Raw genomic sequence first — 21250 nt, forward strand, 5'->3', positions numbered from 1 at the left:
AGTGTGCTCTAAACAATAGTCTTGTTTCAGGTTCTTGTATTATTTAGAAGCTTTCAGAGTAATATGTAAAACTCCCTTTGTTTGAATTTTAACAGCCCATTAATCTTTATTTTAATGAAAAATGCTTAAAAAAGATTATCACAACGGGAAAGGTGAAATCTTATTGAGAGCAGAGCTCCGAACAAAGAAATTAATCAGGATAGCAAATTTTGCTAAGATTCAAAATGAATAAGATGAAAAGGATTATCACAATGGACAAGATGAAATTTTATTGAGAACAAAGCTTGAAATAAATAAATAACCAAGATAGCAAATTTGCTAAGATACGATGAGAATAAATTAATCAAGATGACATATTTTGCCAAAATAAAAATGAATAAAATGGAAACAAGTGCCCCAGATATCATAGCATGAGCTTCTCTACCCCAAACTTCTTGAAGACCCTTTCGAACTTGATATGTGTCTAGAAGTCCTAGAAGACTTTGTTGATGCCCCAATATGTAGCATCTCTAATTCTTATTAATTCAGAGAGGACAAGGCTACCGCATGCCCCACTTTTGATCAAAATTTGAAGTGCCCATTCTTGGGTTTTCAATTCAAAACCCCTTGAGTCTCAAGGCGCCCTTTGTGGGTTTTCACCGAGGCCTCTCATTTTTCTTTTTCTTCTTTTCTTTTCTTTTTTCCTTTTCTTTTTTCTTTCCTTCTTTTTTTGTTTTTTTTAATATTCTTTGATTGAATTAGCACTCGCAGGATCAGGTAAGTCATTGCTATCATTTCTGGTCGAAATCAATATTTCTCCAGATAAAGCCTTCCACATAAGGTTCTTTTCAGTTTTATATCATCTTTCTTCTAAAGTCCTTTTTGTATAGAGAGGATTTTCTTTGATGTTAGGTCCCATTCATAGAACTCTCTAAGGTGAACCTTCTTTGATGAGCTCACGTCTTTTATTTTTGGTGTATTTGACCGAGACAGATAACTTTGCACATTTCTCTTCAATCGGGATTTGATCCAACACTCGGAGAGAAGGAATCTTGACCTCAATGAGCAAAACTGCGATGAGCCAATGTGTTGCTCCGGTAGCGATTTTTCTTCTCCTTTTTTATTTTTTATTTTTTGTTTTTTATTTTTTTTGCTCCCACTGCACCGTGCTTTTGGGGCGAAACACGTTAACCTTGAACAGACTGTAGCCTTCTGACATCATGCCGTTGTTCAATTCTAGTGCATTGTCAAATGTGCTCCTTTTCGGCATTTCATACTTACATTTGATTTTTCAAGAATTCGCAGACTGTTGACTTTGCGACATTGGCATACAAAGCAGTTTCTGCCTACTTAGTGAGGTAATTGATGACCATAAAGATAACCGTCAAAAACTTTAGGTGAGATCGACCCTATGACATCTGTGCCCCACATAGAGAAGGGTCATGGCTTCCATTAATTCTTTGTAATGTAGGGTCTTGTTCTCCCGTCCTTAACAAATTAGGAGATGAGCTACAGTCTCAGTTATCTCCAAAGTCTTGAAGCTTAATCTGGACACATATATTGCTCAAAAGGAGGTTCTGAGTCAATAGTAGTATCGCTCATATCATTGATATCTGGTGACCTGTTATAGGACGAAAGTATATCCAAACAATGAAAGAATCTAAGAATATTTATCTGTATAGTATGTTTATGCATGAAATGGAAACAACAAAAGAATATTTACTCGAAGCGAGAAGCAAAAATGCATTTTATTGAAATAAAGATGTTGGACATAAGCCTATCTCACAAAAGGATTCTTATTGCCTCTAGGCTTAGAGCAATAAGCATGTTTTGGACATTACTCCGAATTAGTTCTAAAAAGTACAAGGATCTCCTCCACAGTCCCACTATTCAAAACACTTCCAAGTGTGTAAGGGCAAATGCCTGATTCTTCCTCGAGTCACTCCTCGGATACGGCGTTAATACTTTGATAGCCGGCGGTTAAGACCCTCGGTTGGCCCACAATGACCGATTTTGAGTACCTTTTCTTATACAAGCTCAGGTTGCTCACTTCATTTTCTTTGATATTTGGGGTTGATCGTTTGACAACTTCCCCCATATCAATCTTTCCACTTCTTATGGCGTTTTTAATCATCTCACCAGACATTATCATATCTGAGAATGGGGCTTATGAATGGGGTTTATGAATGGGGCTTTCAAAGTGTTGATGAAAACCACCGTGGTTTCTTTTTCTAGAAGAGGTGGTTGGACTTGTATCGCTACCTCTCTCCATCTTTGGACGTATTGCCTGAAGCTCTCACTTTGCTTCTTTTCCATGTTCTGCAGTGTAGTTCTGTCAGGTGCCATGTCTTTTACGTGACCATATTGCTTCATGAAAGCTTGTGCTAAGTCCTTTCATGAGTGGATATTGGCACGGCTCAACTGGTTGTACCATTTGGCAGCCGATCCAATTAGACTATCTTGGAAGCAATGAATTAACAGTTGATCATTATCAATGTATCCTGTCATTCTTCGACAGAATGTCGTGATGTGAGCTTCAGGACAACTGGTCCCATTATATTTTTCAAATTCTGGAGCCTTGAATTTCGGTGGGAGTACTAGATCTGGGACCAAACTTAGATCCTTGGCATTGACCCCGCATGGGTAATTAGCATTCTCTATTTCTTTGAGTTTTTCTTCCAACCACCTGAACCGATCTTCGAGTTGCTTTGGCAGTTCTGCCCTTGCTTTTTCTATTTCTGTCATTTCGTCTAAATCAGGAACTGCAGGATTGGTTGGATCGTCCCTTGGATTGGATCCTGAGCCTGTCGGGTAGTTCACAGGTGCCGAGGTACCGGTCTGATATTGTTGGGGTCTGTTAGTATTGGGTGCCCCTTGTAGATGCTCGTCTGGTTGGGCCTGGACACTTATTGGGGTGAAACCAGGAAGATATGCAGGGTCTTCTTGATCGTCTCCAGAATTGACCACAGGGTTTTTCTTTTTATCCCTAGCCAATAGCTGTGCTAACTGGCTCATCAAGCTCCTATAGGATTCTTGTATGTCTTGTTGGACCTTTTCTAGTTGTTCTTGCATCTGAGCTTACATCTGTTCTTGCAATCGCTCTAATCTCTCTAGTCTCTGATCCATTTCTTTGGTTTTGCAGTGACTACCGTAATGATATCTAATTGGCAGATTTTTTGTTGGTTTCAGATGAGACTGTCCATGGGCCGGGTCAAGGGTTTGGACCGAGCCAGAAAAATTTCGGCCCGACTCTTAGGCCCGGGCCCGGCCCGAAATATGGGCCTAAAATTTTACCCAGGCCCAGCCCGAGAAAAAATAATAAGCCCGAGCCCGGCCCGATTTGTAATAAACACAAATATTTTAAAAATAAAAAAAATAAAAAAAATATATTTTTAAAGTATTTTAAAATTAAAAAATAAAAATATATATTTATTATATTCGGGCCGGGCCGGGCCGGGCTCGGGCCAAAAAAGTTGATCTCGAGCCCAGCCCATTTTTTAAACGGGCCTCATTTTTTTGCCCAAGCCCAAATTTCGGGCCTATATTTTTACCCGAACCCTCTCATATTTCGGGCGGGCCGCCCGGCCCATAGACAGGTCTAGTTTCCAGGGTAATTGAAATAATTTTACCAAATTAGGGTCCTTTTGTGAAAATATAATGCAAATGATGCAATGTAATGCAAATGAATGAATGCAAAAAGAAAGAGAGAATTGATTCTGAACTTAATTCCATTAGAACAACTTTTCTAGAAGACAAATTTCTTTACATAAAACAGATTACATATGCGGCTTTGCCCTCCTATTCCAGGCGAAGACACCGATCTTTTTCTTCATATACGGATGCTAAGATCAAATCTTGTAAATTTTCCAAAATCCGTCCTTACTATCCCTTCTTTGTTCGATTCAAGCCACGACCCATTGCTCCCTCGCGTTGCTCTTTAGTTTCGTGACAGCTCTCGAATAATCTTTGTCGATTTGAATCCTCAGGTTGCGAAGCATAGTCGTATATTCCTCCACGAACTTTTAGCCTTCTCTTGTTGTGTTTAATCAGTCCATAGTTAGGCAGTCGCGTCATATTCTACTTTATCAATATATTCATTTTCCATGACACGTTTTTCTATTTAGAAATCAAATTTGAATCAACACCTCTTTTCTATGATGAAAATGCAATACAGTCATAACCAAAACAAAACAGGTTAGTACAAAGCAAAAGCAAACAAGAAAGAAACAAAAAGAGCACCTATTCGGGTAACTACTAGGGGTTCAAAGTAGTTCTACCTAGGGTGGGCTCCTAAGGTCTTCTACTAAAGGTACCCGAACCAGCAGATTCCTCGATCCTCACCCATTATAGGCTCATATGGACAGAGTCCGGTTCAGGGAAATACATTTCCCTATGGCTGCACGAAGATGAAAATCTCACGAAGACATAGGTACAGATGTATCCCGAAAGCGATCCACTATTCTGCACGGAGGTGAAGACCTCACGAAGGAAATAGCTTCTCACTCCCACTTAAGAAGAGTATGACCAAGTGGTCATGCAATGCAATGCGCAAAAATATATATCTAAACGCATTAAATATAAACAAAATGATAAAGACCGAAATAAAGACGAATGAAATGCAACACAAGGATCGTGTCAAGTTTTCAATCTTCGACAAAAAGATAAAAAGTAATCAACTCATGGCTTGACTCCATTATTTACTCCCCAGCGGAGTCGCCAAGCTGTTGACACCTTTTTTTTGATAAAACGGGGTCAACTTGGGTTTTAAAAACGAAAACAAAAATGAGAGTTGCCATCAATCTTTTTTTGATGAGGTGTGATCGAGTCACCTCATAAAAGGGATTATTTTAATAAACAATTTAATTTTATTAAAACAACAAGTTTTTTCTTTGAAATTAAAAAAAAAAGGGTTCGGGAGTCGGTTACATACGAGGAAGGATTAGCACCCTCGTAACGCCCAAAATTGGTACCTAGTTGATTAGTTAATGTCTTAATGTCGAAAATTGAAAACTTTGAAAAGATTTAAAATATGATCATTTGTTTTAAAAAAACTTATATGAAACGAGATACTCGTTAAGATCCTCTCATTTCGGAATGAGAAAATGTCACACCCAATGAGTTAGGGTACGATATTTCGCCTCTTCGAAAATGAGCTTATCTAAGAGCTCGCACAATAAAATTTAAAAGGATATTCAATTGTTTATGTCGTATAAGAAAAATCACAACCCAATACGTTAGGGCACGATTTCTCGAAATACTAAACATTGAATATTACATTTATTTATTTTATTATTATTTTTTGAAAATCCTCATTTCCAAAGAATAACACGTCATATTCAATGCATTAAGACATAACATATTGAATTCTCGATAACGAACTTTTATTCATGCTTTTTATAAAAGAGTAGTCTCGATTATTTAGATTCAACGAAAAAAATCGAAACCCAATACGTTAGGGCTCGATTCTCTCGGAGATCCCAATACCGAATATTACTTTTATTTTTCAAAAATTTTTCTTTTTTATGAATTTGGGTAAAAAATTAATGCAATGTTAAATTTGATATATGAATAAATGCCACATTAATAAATGACAATTATGGATACGATAGTATGAGCATAAATAATATGAGCAAAATAAAATAAATAAAATGACAAATCAGTATCGTGCAAGATAATGAGTATATAAACAAATAAAATTAAAACATTCTCTCAAAATAATAATTGAAATAAATAAATAAATAAATAAAATGAATAAACTATAAAAATGTAAAAGATACATATATAAAATTATAAAATATAAAAATTATATTTATGAAAATTAAAAAGTGTATAGATATATATATATACACGCATATAAGTTATGAAATTAAAAAATGTAAGTACGTGTATGTGTATATGTGTATATATATATAAGTAAATTATGAAAGTATGTACGTGTATATATAATGAAGCTTGGGATCAAAAGTAAACATAAATACATGGTGATAATAATAAATAAGAAATACAATAAATAATCGTGCATTAATAAATGAACAGTAATATTAAATAAATAAATAATAATAATAAAATAATAGTAGTAAAAATATAAAAATATAAAAATAAAAGTAATAACAGTATTAAACATAATAATTATAGCAAAAATAATGATAACATTATTAAAATTAATTAATTTAATAGCAAAAATATAACAAAAACGGACTAATTTAAACTGAAAACTGAACTTTGGGGTCTAAATCGCAATAAATTAAAAAAGGGAGTGGCTCGGGACTGAAATAGAACGTGCTGAATGCACGAGGGACCGATCGGGCATTATTCCCCAATCCTAAAGTGCAGCGTTCCAACACAGACCAGAATGAAACAAGCATAAAATTTATGGGGCCAAAATATAAAAACAATAGAAACAAAAAGGACTAAACTAAAACAAACAAAAATGAAAGGGGACTATGGGCGTAAATAGCCCAACAAATGAAAACACGCGGATCCTCCTGGTAATGGGTCTGGTCATGCGCGGGTTGCGCGAAACGGCGTCATTTTGGCACTGAGACCCCCAGGTGAAACGACGTCGTTTTTCATTTGGTATAAATGTTAAAAAAAAAACCTAAAAAAAATTAGTTTCATCTCTTTTTTTTTTAAAACAAACAGAGAGCAAAAGCTCTCTCTCTCGCCTCATGTCGGCCATGGGCCGGTGGCGGCGTTTGCTTGAAAGGGCGTTTCACCCGCTTCAAAGCGCACACGAAAGCCAGGCCCTCTTAGTCCGAAAAAAGCCCAAAAGATGAGACCCTTCACCACCCTTTTTAACTCGATTTCGGCGACTAAAGGGGACTTCCGGCGCCGAGGCCTCGTGATCCTTTAGGTGAGTCCCTCTTCCTTTTTATTCTATTATTTAGTATGTAAAAGAAAAAAATGAAAATAAAATAGAAAAAAATTAAAAAGATTCGAAACAAGAAAGTAAAATCTTCTCAAATCTGCTCTGTTTTTTTGTTTTTTTTTTATTTAATGTTCGTGAAGAAAAAAAAAGGGAGGGGAGAACCCCGGTACAAGTGATTTGCTATGGCTTTATAGCCATTTTTACATGATTTTTTTTTATCTATTTTGCTTGTCACTTCTGCCTTAATTTCTTGCAGGTGGAGCAGGTAGGACGGATGTGACCGTGGCGGTGGCAGAGGAGTTGATGAGCGGCTGAGGGTAGGTGCGATGCTAGGGTTAGGTGCAATAGAGGCTAGGGTTTTCTGAAAATGTTTTAGTTTTGGGCTTGTTGGGCCTTTAATTTTTTTGGGGCTGTAATTTTATTGTTTTGGGTTAGGTCTGCTTTAGGGTATTGGGTTTGGTTTAAGGATTGGGTAGCTGGGTTTTTGGGCCCCGGGTAAATTTGGGCTTGTACAATATTAATTATATATGTTAAATAATTATAATTATAATTATATTAAATTGCGAATTCAATAACAATTAACTTATTTTCCAAAACCTAAAATAAAACTTATTCAACTAAATAATTAATTAAAAATCTAAAATTTTAAAAATTATATTTAATATAATAAAATATTTATTATATTTATTTGTGTTTTTTATATAATAAAATATTTTAAATATATTTCTAATGCCTTAAAAGTGTATTATTATATTTTAAAAAAGTATTTTTAAATAAAAATTAATCTTAAATATAGGCGGATTAAGTCTAATCTGGATTTACATTTCTAACATTTAAACTTGAATAAAAAAATAAACCTATTTTTTGAATTGACCAAGCTCAAACTTAAAAATTAAATTAAATGTCTTGCATAAGCCGAGTCCAATCCGATGCATTCCATTAGCATTATAGCTGTGACATGCAGAGGGTGGCTACGTACGTACCTCCCTTTTTCCTTTTTCTTTTTTGTTCAAACGGCTTTGGCAGCCCGTAGCTTAATTTATCGTACAAAGAAAATAAAATTCTTTACCTTTTAATGGAAAATACAACAAAAAGAAAAATAAAAAAATTTATCATTTTCGTTTTGGCATGGAAGAAGTAAAACCCTAAGAAAAAGTTTTCTTTGCGTTTTCTCACCAACCAATCAGGAAATTAAACATTTTCAATAGAATATATAAACACATAAAAAACAACACAACGCAGTTTAAAGCAAAAGAAAATGCCACTGTTTCATTCGATCATTGCATATATCATTTAAAAGATAGCTGCAGAAAAATAAAATCCCTAAACGGAGAATTCAGTCCACCTGAGAATTGCAGTAAACAATATAGAAACGAAACAGATATTACTACAGGAAACGAAAACCAGCTAGCAATGGCCATCAAACTCCATAACCAATATCTAATCTATTTCTTACCTTTTTTGTTCTTCTTGCCTTTCTTCATCTTCTTGTTTTTCCTGGACTTAGCAGCAGCAGCAACAGCGGCGGCGGCGGCAATAGCAGAGGAAGCTTTCCCATGGATCATATCAAAGAGCTGAGATCCAATACGGTAACAAAGATAAGCATCAGCAGTGGTAAACATGACCTTCTCATCATTCAACTCAGGACTGTGATAATATGGCCTCTTCCTCTTAAACCACTCGATTTTCCTCCCAGGTCTCAACACATCCATGTGTTTCCCCAGCACAGCCTTAGCGAGCCTATCTAAATCGTACCTTCCTAAATCAAGCTCGTCTCTCTTCATCCCTTTCACAGCCAACTCGTTCAAATCCACCGCGTTCTTTATCTTAACTTGGAACTCTTTCTCCAAATGACTCGATTTGTCTTTGATCCCCATCCCGACTACAATTACCTCCGGATCAGAGAGGAAATGGGCGAGGAACTTGGGAGGCTTGTAAAGGTCGGGGTCGTTTAAACGGTAGAGGAGACAATGTGAGCCGATGCAGATATGGAGTAGCTCGTACGGAAACTCGAGGAGGCCGTAACGGGAGTAGTAATCGTTTTGGCGTTCAACGGAGAAGCCAACGACAAGGGTTTTAGGGAGGGACTTGGAGTTGTTAGCTTTTTTGGCTTGTTTAAGCCACTTGCCGGCGGTGATCTCGCAGTAGGTAACGACGGTGAGGATACGGTGGTTTCCGATGTGGACGGTGTAGGAATCGTAGAAATATTTGACGTCCGTGCTGCCCTCAATCTTCTCCACTGAGATCTCCATTGTTACAGTGGATCAATGCAAATCGGAAGAGGGAAAGGACCGGGAGGGGTTTATATAGGGAGGGAGAAATAATGGTGGGACACGTGTCGTATTGGCCGTTGATTTGATAGGGAGGTGGGGTTCATATTATGGTTTTATAGTTTTGCTATCATTTGATCGTGGCTGATGTTTATATAACAGAAATGGATTGTGGAGGGCTTAAGCTAGTAGCTACTAACTGCCTACTAAAATTTTATTCATGTCGTTGCCAGTCGCCGCCGCGGCACCACCACTTCCGCCGCCACCATCAACAATATTAGCTTTTGAACGGTCATACTGAGATTCTCACGGTGGCGGTTGAAAATTAAAGACAAAAATTGCAACTGCAAAGGATCAAATTGACAATGATTTTACTGATATTCAGAGGGACTAATATTACAATATAATGCTTTAGGTTAAAATGTAACGCAAGTACTTGTATTTTTCAAAAATTTACAATTTAGTCCATATATTTTTACTTCTATAAATTTAGTCTCTGCAGTTCCATTTTTAAAATTAGTCCCTCAACTTTTCAAATTTCAAAATAAATATAATCGTTAACACTTTTAAAATTATTTTGTTAAATTCAAGTTCATTATGTCAATTTTTAATTACATGACTACTAAGTAAATATTTTTTACATTAAAATGTAGCACCAACAAATTTAACAAGAATATTTTAGTAGTGCTAACAATGTGACCTGGATTTTGAAGTAGATGGACCAAAATTCTAAAAATGGAAGTACAAAATTAAATTCTAAATTTGTGAAGAATACAAAGACTTATGATATATTTTAACTCGCTTATAAATTATAATAACCTAAATAGAAAAAAATCCAATATTCAAATATGAATGATTTGATACAAATAGAAGATTAAATTATAATTTCGATAAATCAAATTCAAATTAGTCCAATCTAAAATCAAACCATTTAAAAATTTCTGGTTCTTATACTACCAAATGCTCATAGGTCGTTCAGGTTCGAGTCAAGCCCATGCAAAATATCTAAACTAATTTTTCGAACTTTGGGCCAACCCAACTCAAAAAATACACTTACTATTTTGCCTAAGCCCAACTCAATTTAAGAAAAGTAAACTTGGACCCGACCTAATCGGCTCATATTTGATTTTTTTACATTAGTTTTTATTTTAAAATAAATTTTTAGAAAAATATAATATACTAAATGCTCTAAAAATACTAAAATAAAAATTTTCTAACACATTAAAAAGTATTTATACTTAAAATTTTATATTTTGAGTTAATTTTAGGTTTTAAGTATTTGTTATTAGATTAATATTTTAATATAAATATAAATATAAATATATATATAATAATTATTTAACGTATATAGTAATATAATATTTTTTATAACGCTGAATCACTTGCCCTTGAAATTTTATCTAATCCTATTTTTAAACCTTGTATTTTAACCGGTAAGCAAATCTACATACTATTTTTTTCTTTTTTACTTTACACGTCCGTACTAAAAATATGATGCCCATTAAACCACTTTAAAACTTTAATTAAATGAAATATTTTATTTTTACTCCTATTAATTTTTAATAGTTCAATTTAAACCTTCTTGTCATACAATTGCATGAAATATGAGATGGTTGGCAGGTGGAAAAGAAAGACAGCAATGAAGATTTGGGTCTTTATTGACAATATGTACATAATACATCTCACGAATCAACATCAATGAACTAACAATGGTCAGCCACCTGGACTTTTGAGCAAAAGAATCCATAAATGACTTCGAGCTAAGCAGTAAGCACACATAAATTATTACATCCTTCATCTTTACACCACCATCGTCTATGTACATCCCCCCCCCCAAAAAAAAAAAAAAATTATACCAAAACCAACCCCTGCAAAACTTCAAGCTGCTTTTTTTTTTATACCTGTAACTGAAGCAGCCAGAAACAGTATATATAATATCCCAGGTTGAACAATTAGTATTATTTAAAGACTCGTATTTACCGGTCACGAATTCGCATTGCACTCCTCAAGCTACACAAAGCCTCTGCAGATAGGCTACAACACCTCAATCTTCTTTGCCGAGGAGATGGTTGTTCCCTGTAATCAGGTTCGGAGAAGCATATGACGATGACGGTTAAATTATCAAACGTGTTGCGGCGTAAGGCTTCCATGACAAGGTCTCTAGCACATTGCTCGGGGTCATCGTGCCGTCGCAACCCTCTGCGAACTAGGCTAACTGCATGTTGACTTGACATTACATCCCAAATCCCATCACATCCAATGATAAGGAACTCGTCATCCTCTGTCAGAACCACTTGGCGGACCTCGGGTTCAGCGATGAGAGGTGAAGATGAACCCTTGGGTAACTTCATGTCCCAATCCCCCAAGGCTCGAGAAACTGATAGAACACCGTTAAGATATCCATCGTCAATAAACCCACCGAGCTCCTCCACTCTCCTCCGTTCTGATGGATAAATAGGCCTGTGGTCTTCAGACATATCTATTGCCTCCCCTTTTCGACAGAGAACTGCTCGGCAATCACCAGTATTGGCCACCATTAGAAGCCTAAAGCACACACAATTAATCAGGCAAAGACTTTAAGTCAATGAAAGGCAATCAAGGCTTTAAACCATGAAGATACCTTCCGAATATAAGAGCCGTAAGCGCTGTTGTTCCTGAAGAGCTATTCACGGTACAATCATCAGCAAGAGCAAGGTCAGCAAGAAGAAATGATTTCCGGACCGAGTTCTCAACCCCTGCTAAGAAATCATCATCAACTTCACACGACTGGGGAAAATTCACATCTTCGAAAAATAATCTAAGCACGTGTCTCCTTACATACGCCGCGGCTTCAGGACCACCATGACCATCAAACACCTGGATACGAAGCGAAACCCAAAATTAGTTATAACTCAGAACAACAACATCGAATTAAAGCAGTAGCAACAACAGCTAAAACAGTAATTACCCCATAAAAAGCACTAGGCTTAGGAAACTTGAAAAGGGAGCCCAATTGTGATGATAGATCATCAATACGAATATGTTCGTCTTCCATGTATCTCCTTGGACCAATGTCAGCGAAGCTACCTGAACGGATACTCGGGACGAATTGCAGGACAGTAGATTCAATATTACATGGATCTGGGAATTCATCTAGAGATTTCACATCCTAAAATAGGAAAAAATAATAATTGAAGCCTATTAAAAGGTTTAAACTTTAAATTACTAAGTATATTTTCCCCAAAACTAAAACAACAGCAAACTAATATATACTAGCATTTAAAAGGCTAAAAATATACACATCTCATTGTTTTATTCCCTAGATGCAAAATCCAATTAACAAGCTTGTAAATTTAACAATTTTAACATCTTTTTTTTCAAAACCTTATTGATCCCCATGATACAAGCAATGAACATAATTTCCTTTCAAACTAGTACATAAATAGAAATAAAATACTTCATCAATTCAGCTAAATTTCGCAGAAAATAAAATCCAACATATCTATACTTCAACCTTTGCAACCATATTTAGAAATTTAATTCTAACTTGCAAGTCGAAATTCATCAAAATTCAGAATATTTACAAGCATATTAAAAAAAAAAAACAGGGAAAATGAAAAGTCTAACCAGTTGAGAGGTGGATAAATCGACGGAAACCGACTCAGTAGCACCACGACCGACTTGTCGGAACTCAGGCGAAGAAACCGGCGACGGAATCGCGACGATTTCGTTAATCTCCTCGAAATTACTTCCTTTACCGAAAAACGGAACTTCCAACACCGGCACGCTCTGTTGGCAAACAACTTCAGCTTCAGCTACCATTTTTTTTTCAGATAATTACCATAAAACAACACACGAAAGAGCTTAAACAAAATTGAAATGTCTTCAAACTCTTGATATAAAAAAACAAATTAGATTTCTTTTTTCAAAAATGATCTAACTTCGGTTCTGGTGGGCTTGAATTGATATTTATAAGGTCAGAAATGGGGACAAATACGTAATTATAAACTCTTGGTTGACACGTGTAAGTCTTTTAGCCTTTTGATGATGTGATGGGATGTTTTTTGATAATTGATGATCAAGTCGACACACGTACAAGCAAAAATAGCTGTCAGCCTATAGAATATTTATGTATTTAAATTATTTAGTTGCAAGTTGGACTTTTTATGTTGATTTTTTATATTTATTTTATTTTATTTTTAAAAATATAGATATGGAAATAAATTATTTTTGGAAAATTGAAATATTTATATTATTAATTAGTTTTAATTAAAATACCGAATAATTTTACAGTACAATTTTGAAACCGTATATAACCGTATGTGTTAACTATTTGAAGGTCTGACTTGACATTGACGGGCACGTGAAAGCTTTTACAATTTTTACGTCGTCCACGCGTCACTGTTTTCTTTTTTGTTCATTTATTTATTTATTTATTTTTAAAAAGTATTTTGCCCAAAGACGCTGCTTCGTTGGAAAATGACAGATTCATCCTTCCCCTACCTTCCTACCGCTTGTTAAATTTGATATTTTATCGGATAAACGAAAAAGGACTTACATGTCATTGCGAGCTTTCTATAGGGGTAAATTTGGAAAGTTAAGTTGTTAGGCCAAGGAGGAATATTTTAAAGCGGTTATATTAATATTCTGTTGGAGCGTGTTCATACTCGAGCGGTATAGTTCGTTCAGAGGCACCCACCGAGTCAGCGATTTTGTTGGTTGAATAGACAAAATTACCCTTCGATTTTACAGTTAATCACAAGTTTTTGTTAAGATTTGAGAATATCTGAAGACGTGGTCGGAAACGGCATCAACTATATTGGGCCCCATTTGCTTTTCCGACTGTCCGGATTACTCTGGAATATTGATGCTTTTGCATAGATCACGCTTAATTATATTCGTGTTTTTATTTTGGTTATTTAATTTTAAATTATTTTAAATTAAACGTTATTGATTGTTAAATTGATAACCGAATAATAACGTTATGCTTTTTGAACTTATATAATAATATATTTAATTTCCGATACTTAAGAGTTAAATTTATTAAATTATTTTTTCCTTTTTTTTATTTATGATAATAAAATATTAAATTAGATTAATTAATATTTTATATATCATTATATTAAATTATCTAAATCTTTTATATATCATTATTTTAAATTATTTAAATATCATTTATCATTATACTAAATTATTTAAATCTTATTTATCATATTTAACTTTTTAAAATATTTTATATATCATCAATTTTAAAAATATTTTATATTAATTGCTCAAAAGGTATTTAAATTTTATATTTTATGTATTGTTATATTAAGTTATTTAAATATCATATAACTTAATTAATTTTTTGTTTTTACTATCATGTCTAAAATCGACATTTTAAATTTTAATCGTAATTTTTGGCAAAGAATGAAGAACATTAAAATTAACAAACACATTTTTTCATAACACTTTTCTATCATACTTTGCTAAAGCAATTTTTCCTTCTAAAAATATTTTTGAAAATCACTTTTAAACCGTAACAACAATGGAAAACTCGCGATAAATGTTTTAAATTCAAGGTTAGATTTCTGATTTTATTTTATTTTTGTTTGATTTTCATTTTTCAATTGTTTATTATCATAAATGGAAAAAGGAAATAAAAAAAAACGTTTGGTTTGGAAACTGACCTGAATAATAATTCAATATCGTATCTCATTAAAGATGACAATCGAATATTTACATACAGAGCTATTGTTCATAATATTGATGTTCTTAGTAGACTCTATACATGTTAAACACGTGTGCTGCTCTAGGATGCCTGCTAGACACTCATTGAGCATATGCGAGTTGAGACTGCAGCTTCGTTGTAAGACTTGCATGCATCCATTTGGTGGGCCCCAACCGTGTCATGGGTAGGCGACCTGGACCTTATCTGGTTTTCGGATTAGTGATCATAACTATATAACAGGACCATAAATGCCATTATGAGAAAGGCTTATATAATAGTTTCTCTAGTAAAATATTAAAAATTAAATATATTAAAGAAGAAGAAGAAGACATATTACAATGCAGTACTAGTATATCAAATATTAATTTTAATATATATAATTAATAAATTAATCCCACAAAAATTTAAAACTAATTTTTTAAAATAAATTATTTTATAAAAAAATTAAAGAATCTCACCCACTATTAGGACTCAAAAATACCTAATCTTTTTATTTTCCTTCAACACTTATCACTTATCTCTCAAATTTCTCGTATTCTCTCACACGCACTATCTAAAATTTTTACAAGATAGATGATCAATATTTCAATACTTTCAAGTGGGTCCTCCTAATTTTGTAACAACTCTTCTTTTCTTTTCAAGCTTTATCAATTAGTTTCTAGAAAATGATGATTGTGGTTAACCCTAGAAAATTAAGATTGCGGTTTTTCTTGTCATAGATTAAGATTTTTATTCATTAAATTAGTTTGAGATATTGATTTTGTATAAGATTAATAACATCTTGACAGAGTAATAACTTTTAGAGGTTGATTAATACAAATTATTGAAAACATTACATTGATTGTACTTATAGTCCTGAAGTCCTTGAATATTGATTGAAAATTTAACATTTTATTCAAAATAGTTGTTGCTAGTATGGTTATTGTGAATAGTTTATTTGAAATTTGATATATTGTATTCACATGATATTTATTTTCGTGAAAGAATATTCATTGGTTGTATGTTGGTTTCGTGAACAAATATGTACTTACTATATGAATAATTTGGATATGAAAAATTAAGAAAAAATATAGCCATCCTAAGTTTTATTGATACCATTTATTTTTAATATATTAGATTCATGATTTTCGTATGATAAGTATATACGTGTTTATAATTTGATTCATGTGCTTCAAATATTTTTAATTAACATTTAATGTTTACATTGATGTTTAAAATAATGGTAGGGCTTGACAACAATGTATAAATACAAAAATAGAGTACTAGGGATGGTAATGGGCGGGGTGAATTTTTGCCCGGCTTGAAACTTGATCAGTCCATTTCGATTCCGACTCAACCTTGATTTTTAAGAAAAAAAAACTTGTCTCGAACTTGAAATTTAATAAGAGATGTGACTTCAATCCGACCCGGTTCGACATGAATTTAATTTAATTATTCTATTTTTTTATTTTAAAGTAAATAAGATTATATTCTTATTTTTAAATAAATAATATAACTATTTCTTAGTAGCCTTAAAACTTAATATTTATTTATTTTTTAAAAATAAAAGCTTTAACATATCAAGGATATTTTTGTAAATATCTCCGGCGAGCAGATTTACTGCAAACCCGACCTAACTAATTTTTTTTAATTTCATCCCTCCCACCTCAAACTCAATTTTTTCAAAAAAAATAAAAATCCGAACCTAATAAATCAAGTCGAATTGAAACTTATCAGATTTGAGTTCTTTTGTCATCCCTAAGGATGACAAGGATGTAGAAATCGATTTGGGTTTTATTTAAATTAAAAATATTTTTCGTTAAAAATAATAAAAATATTCTTAATTAAATTTATTTTTTAAAACTAGTTAAATTTTAATTTTAAAATATAATTAAAGTATATATATATATATAAGAGACATTTAACCATAATGTGTGATGTGGTGGTTGTTCATCTCATTATTTAACTATGAGGTCGAGGATTTATCTCTTTAGAGAACACTCTTGACAAAAAGATCAATCACTACTACCAACAATAAACACCCTAATTTGAAAAAAAGAAATACATTTAATCTTTTGTAAAATGAAATTTTATATTTTAACTTGGACAACAATGGGCATCGATTTTTTTATTTTTTTAATTTCAATAATAAAATCAACTTGTACAAAATATAAATAATATATTTTATATTTTACATTTTACATTCTGATCCATAGCTACCTACTACTAGACCTGTCCATGGGCCGGGCCGGGCCCACAAAAAATTCAGCCCATTTACTAGGCCCGGGCCCAGCCCGGCCCGAAATATGGGCCTGAGATTTTGCCTAGGCCCGGCCCGAAGAAAAAATATGGGGCACGAGCCCGACCCGGCCCGTTTTTAATTAAAATTAAAATTATTTTTTTAATAAAATTAAAACTAATTGTTATTAAAATTAATTGTTAGTAAAATTATCAAATTATTAATTGTTGTAATAAAATCTAACATTTGATTAGTAAATTTATCAAATTATTAATTGTATTAATTGTTGTAACAAAATCTAACATTTGATTAGTAAAACAAATTTGATGTTTTATTATTATTATTTTGTAACACTAGTTAAGAAAATGAAAGTAAATAAACTTAAAATAAAAAACTATTATATTTTAAAAATAAAAAATATATATTTAATATTTTTCGGGCCAGGCCCGGGCCAAAAAAATCTTGCCCGAGGCCCGGCCCATTTTTTAAACGGGCCTAAAATTTTGCCCAAACCCATATTTCGAGCCTATATTTTTACCCAAACCCTCCCATATTTCGGGGGGCCGTCGAGTCGGGCCGGGCCGCCCGGCCCATGGACAGGTCTACCTACTACACAATTGATATTAATAAAATGTTGAATATTCTTTAACGAGCCATCATTTGAGTTGACACGAATTAAAGTAAACTCTCCTTTTTTTATTGTGAGAATGTTGAATTTTTTAAAAAAAAATTACATTTTTATTTTTATTTTATTCCATGCATACAAATTTTAAAATTTGTCCCTCTGCTCATCCCAAAATATTTTCTAATTAGCAATGCGCGGCTCACATTTCAATAAAAAATTTGTGTTAAAAGTCATAATTGGTTTTTTTTTTAAATTAAAATAGTATAAAATAAAAAATAAATTACTTAAATAACATGAGATAAAAAATATTTATTTAGCTCGATTGCACTGAAGCGCATTATTCTCCTATTTATGAGTTAGGGAGAGGTTACGTATAGTTCTAAATATTATGTTAAAAGGAATATATATGATGAAATTATCCATCCAACACTCTATTCATTTATAGCCCTACCAGTGGTTTGAGACATTTTGAACAAGTGTTGTTGAATTTCATTCTAGTAGTATATTGTATCTGTAAAATTGACTAGAATTGTATCAGGGGTATGTAGGGCTTCGGTTGCCTTAAAATGATAAAATTTAAGCATAATTTTTTTAAAAGTTTAACAAGTACAAATATAAATACAGTACACATACAAATATAAATATATATGTTTGACCAATTATAACAAAAAAATCAAACTAATCCAAAAAGAATTGAATAAAACTTGTACTTAACTTTTAAATATAGTAAAAACGAAACTCACAAATCGCAGTTTAAATGATGGTACTTAAACCCAAACTTTCAAAAATTACTTATAATTTAACCCTTATGATATTTAAAGAATACACCAAGCAATAATAATGTAATTTTGAGCCCTTGAGGAAGAAATCATCCTACGTTAGGCTGTCAATAATTTGCGTTGTGGGTATGATAGAAAATCAAGTCGGTCCACTGAACAACCACCCTTTTCAAAAACCTTCAATTATTTCGAGATAAAAGGAACGGGGCAAATACCCTAAAGTGGATTTCGATGGTGTAATAAGCCAACCCACTAACCTTCTTGGAAATTGGAGCCGATCTTTCTTGGTTGGACCTGGTCCACCTAATCTCCTTCTCTAGTGGTTAAAAATATGCTATTAGTCCCTATACTTATTTGCAAATTGAAATTTCGTCACTATATTTTTCTTGTCAATTACATGCAACATTATATGAAGACAATTTAATTAACATGTCAAATTGATAAATTTTCAGTGGCGAAGCCAGCAGGGGCATATTTAAGGGGGCTAGCAAGGACCCAACCCCCTTAAAATAGAAAATTTTTCATTTAAATCTTTTAAAATTTTTAAAATTCTAAACTAGTAAAGGTAAAATTACACTTTATCCCCCTAAAAATGATAAAAATTTGATTTAATCTTTTAAAAACTATAAAATTATAAGCTATTCAAATGGTGAAATTGGATTTTTACTATCATAAAAATTACAATTTAATTTCGACTCCCTACAAAAATTTTCTAGCTTCGCCCCTAGAAGCTAGGGATAGGTAGAGGCCCTGGGCCCCTTGGTTAAATGAGTAATTTTCCCTTTAGCTCTTCTCAAAATATAAATCATTCAAATTGAGTTTTATCACTTTTGAAAATATGAGAATTTTTTTAATAGTCTATTTAAAAATATAAACATTTTAACGGAATTTTTTTAACCTTGACTCCTCTAAAATTTTATAATTTTATCTTGGCCCCTCTAAATAAAGCTCATGACTTCACTTTTAAAATTTTGTATGAAAAATACTAATAATATTAATGATTAGACTAAATTTTTTAAATAAAAAATAAAATGACTTACATTTTTATGGATTTTTATATAAATAACCTAAAAATATTAATTAATTATGAAAATAGACTAGAGGAAAAATTATATACGAAAATGACCCGTTTGCTATTGTACTCGTCAGTGCTACCTAACCAACTGGTGACACCACCTCCCTTTTCTCTCTAATCAAGACCCAATCATCAGTGTTTTTAAAAAAAATAATTTTTTAGTGGTGCTGCCTGATACAATGGTAGCATCGGACTTCGTTAAGTCCCTGAACGTTTTATATAATCACACTTTAGTCCAGAACCATCAGTGTGTCAAGCGATGCCACTAAAAAATTATTTTTTAACACTTATGATTGAATCATGATTAAGGAAAAAAGGAGGTAATGTTATCGGTTATTCATACGACACTGATGAGTACTATAGTAAACAAGTAATTTTCATAAATAATTTTTTTTCTAACTTATTTTTGCAATTAATTAATATTTTTAGATTATTTATATAAAACCCTTTCTTTTCATCATGCAATGGCGGAACCTGGAAATGTCCTTGTCGTAAAAAGCTTGGTTTCCTTTCAGTAAGGCATATATTTTCTCCTACGCGAAAGTCCATTAGTGTCTTTTGTCTGTATGTATGGAAGTGGTAAATGAGTTTTCTTGCCTTAGATATTTGAGTTGAATTTTAAAAAGGAATTCAGGTTTTATTTAGGCTTAAAGCATCATTTGCGTTTAAAATATATTTACCTTTTTTTTTTTTGATATCTAATTTTTTTTGTCTCAAATTAGTATTTAAAGTTACTTTTGTTATCAATTTACTCCTTTACAATTAAAAAACGGTTAAAATATAACTCAATTAAAATGTGTACATGACACTTCAATCTAATTAGGAAGTGCCATGTGACATCTATATATATAATAAAAATAGATTAAAATTTTAAAACATAAATAAAATTTAAAAATAAATTATAAAATAAAATATAAAAAACTATTAGGTCAACTATCAGTCAACTGTCATTCAACAACTGGTCAAACATCAGCCAACTCTAGTAAATAATTGATTCACACCAGTTAAAAGTCAAAGGGTAAATTATATTTTTTATATTTTGATTAATTAAATTATTCTCAATTTTTATATTTTTATTTATTTTTAGAATTTTTAATCTATTTTATTTTTATTCCATATGGATGCCACGCGGCACTTTTTAATTGGATTGAAGTGCTAGGTAGCATATTGTAATTGGGCCACATTTCAACTGTTTTCTTTTTAACGGTGATGGGTTTTTTTTAACGATAGTGGAGTGAACCGGTAACAAAATGTATCTTTAGGTACCAATCTAAGCCAAAAAAAATAAAATTTAGGTACCAAAGTGAGAAACGTGGTATACTTTAAGGGCCAAATAATGATGCTTTAAGCCTTTTATTTAATTGTTATTAAGTTGAATCCGAGTATTGTAAAACTCAATTCTAAAGGTTTAAACATATTTTATATTATTAAATTTATTTTATCTTTGTTATTGTTGAGAGTGGTCGACTTATTAAAAAGAAACCTTTGAAGTGTTGTCCGCCAGGTAGTCGGCTGGATTTTCCTGCCTCTACTGAGGACCATGCACAATTCATAACGGGGGAGTTTCCCTTGGCGGTGATACGAATATACGACCAACAAGGCTCAAGGAAGAAGTGTCAATAGGGACAAAGCCAAAAAAAAAATTTCTAGGGGGCGAAATTAAGTTGTATGTTTTTATGAGAGCTACAATGCAACTTCACAATTTTAATAATTTATATCTTTATAATGTTTAAAATAATAAACC

The 21250-nt window shown here is 32.6% G+C and overlaps 3 protein-coding genes across 4 annotated transcripts; all 3 read right to left on the reverse strand.

Annotated features, from left to right (window-relative positions):
• Positions 1 to 2373: 2373 nt before the first annotated feature.
• On the reverse strand, positions 2374 to 3051 carry LOC128035502 (uncharacterized). The gene has a single exon (XM_052625260.1). It carries the CDS (start codon positions 3049 to 3051, stop codon positions 2374 to 2376), a length of 678 nt encoding a protein of 225 aa, XP_052481220.1.
• A 5085-nt stretch (positions 3052 to 8136) lies between these two features.
• Positions 8137 to 9099, reverse strand: LOC105764027 (uncharacterized). Its single transcript, XM_052625261.1, has 2 exons — positions 8304 to 9099; positions 8137 to 8192 (listed from the first exon to the last, which is right to left on the reverse strand). Exons 1-2 carry the CDS (start codon positions 9097 to 9099, stop codon positions 8137 to 8139), a joined length of 852 nt encoding a protein of 283 aa, XP_052481221.1.
• A 1650-nt stretch (positions 9100 to 10749) lies between these two features.
• Positions 10750 to 13034, reverse strand: LOC105764025 (probable protein phosphatase 2C 2). 2 transcript variants are annotated; one of them, XM_012582472.2, is made up of 4 exons: positions 12724 to 13034; positions 12065 to 12265; positions 11738 to 11973; positions 10750 to 11661 (listed from the first exon to the last, which is right to left on the reverse strand). In XM_012582472.2, the coding sequence occupies exons 1-4, from the start codon at positions 12916 to 12918 to the stop codon at positions 11094 to 11096; spliced, it is 1200 nt and encodes a 399-aa protein (XP_012437926.1). In that variant the 5' UTR covers positions 12919 to 13034; the 3' UTR covers positions 10750 to 11093. The 2 variants fall into 2 exon arrangements, with proteins under 2 accessions (XP_012437926.1, XP_052481760.1); XM_052625800.1 differs by having other exon boundaries at positions 12065 to 12183; positions 12724 to 12873.
• Positions 13035 to 21250: the final 8216 nt, after the last annotated feature.

Source organism: Gossypium raimondii, chromosome 12, assembly GCF_025698545.1.
Source record: "Gossypium raimondii isolate GPD5lz chromosome 12, ASM2569854v1, whole genome shotgun sequence".
In the NCBI taxonomy this organism is placed as follows: Eukaryota; Viridiplantae; Streptophyta; class Magnoliopsida; order Malvales; family Malvaceae; genus Gossypium; species Gossypium raimondii.

Coding starts and splice junctions, on each gene's coding strand:
- LOC128035502 (XM_052625260.1), bottom strand. CDS start 3,051: ATGCAAGAACAACTAGAAAAGGTCCAACAAGACATACAAGAATCCTAT.
- LOC105764027 (XM_052625261.1), bottom strand. CDS start 9,099: ATGGAGATCTCAGTGGAGAAGATTGAGGGCAGCACGGACGTCAAATAT. Junction 8,193..8,303: donor AGGCAAGAAGAACAAAAAAG/GTAAGAAATAGA, acceptor TGCAATTCTCAG/GTGGACTGAATTCTCCGTTT.
- LOC105764025 (XM_012582472.2), bottom strand. CDS start 12,918: ATGGTAGCTGAAGCTGAAGTTGTTTGCCAACAGAGCGTGCCGGTGTTG. Junction 11,974..12,064: donor AGCCTAGTGCTTTTTATGGG/GTAATTACTGTT, acceptor CTTCGTATCCAG/GTGTTTGATGGTCATGGTGG. Junction 11,662..11,737: donor ACGGCTCTTATATTCGGAAG/GTATCTTCATGG, acceptor TGTGTGCTTTAG/GCTTCTAATGGTGGCCAATA.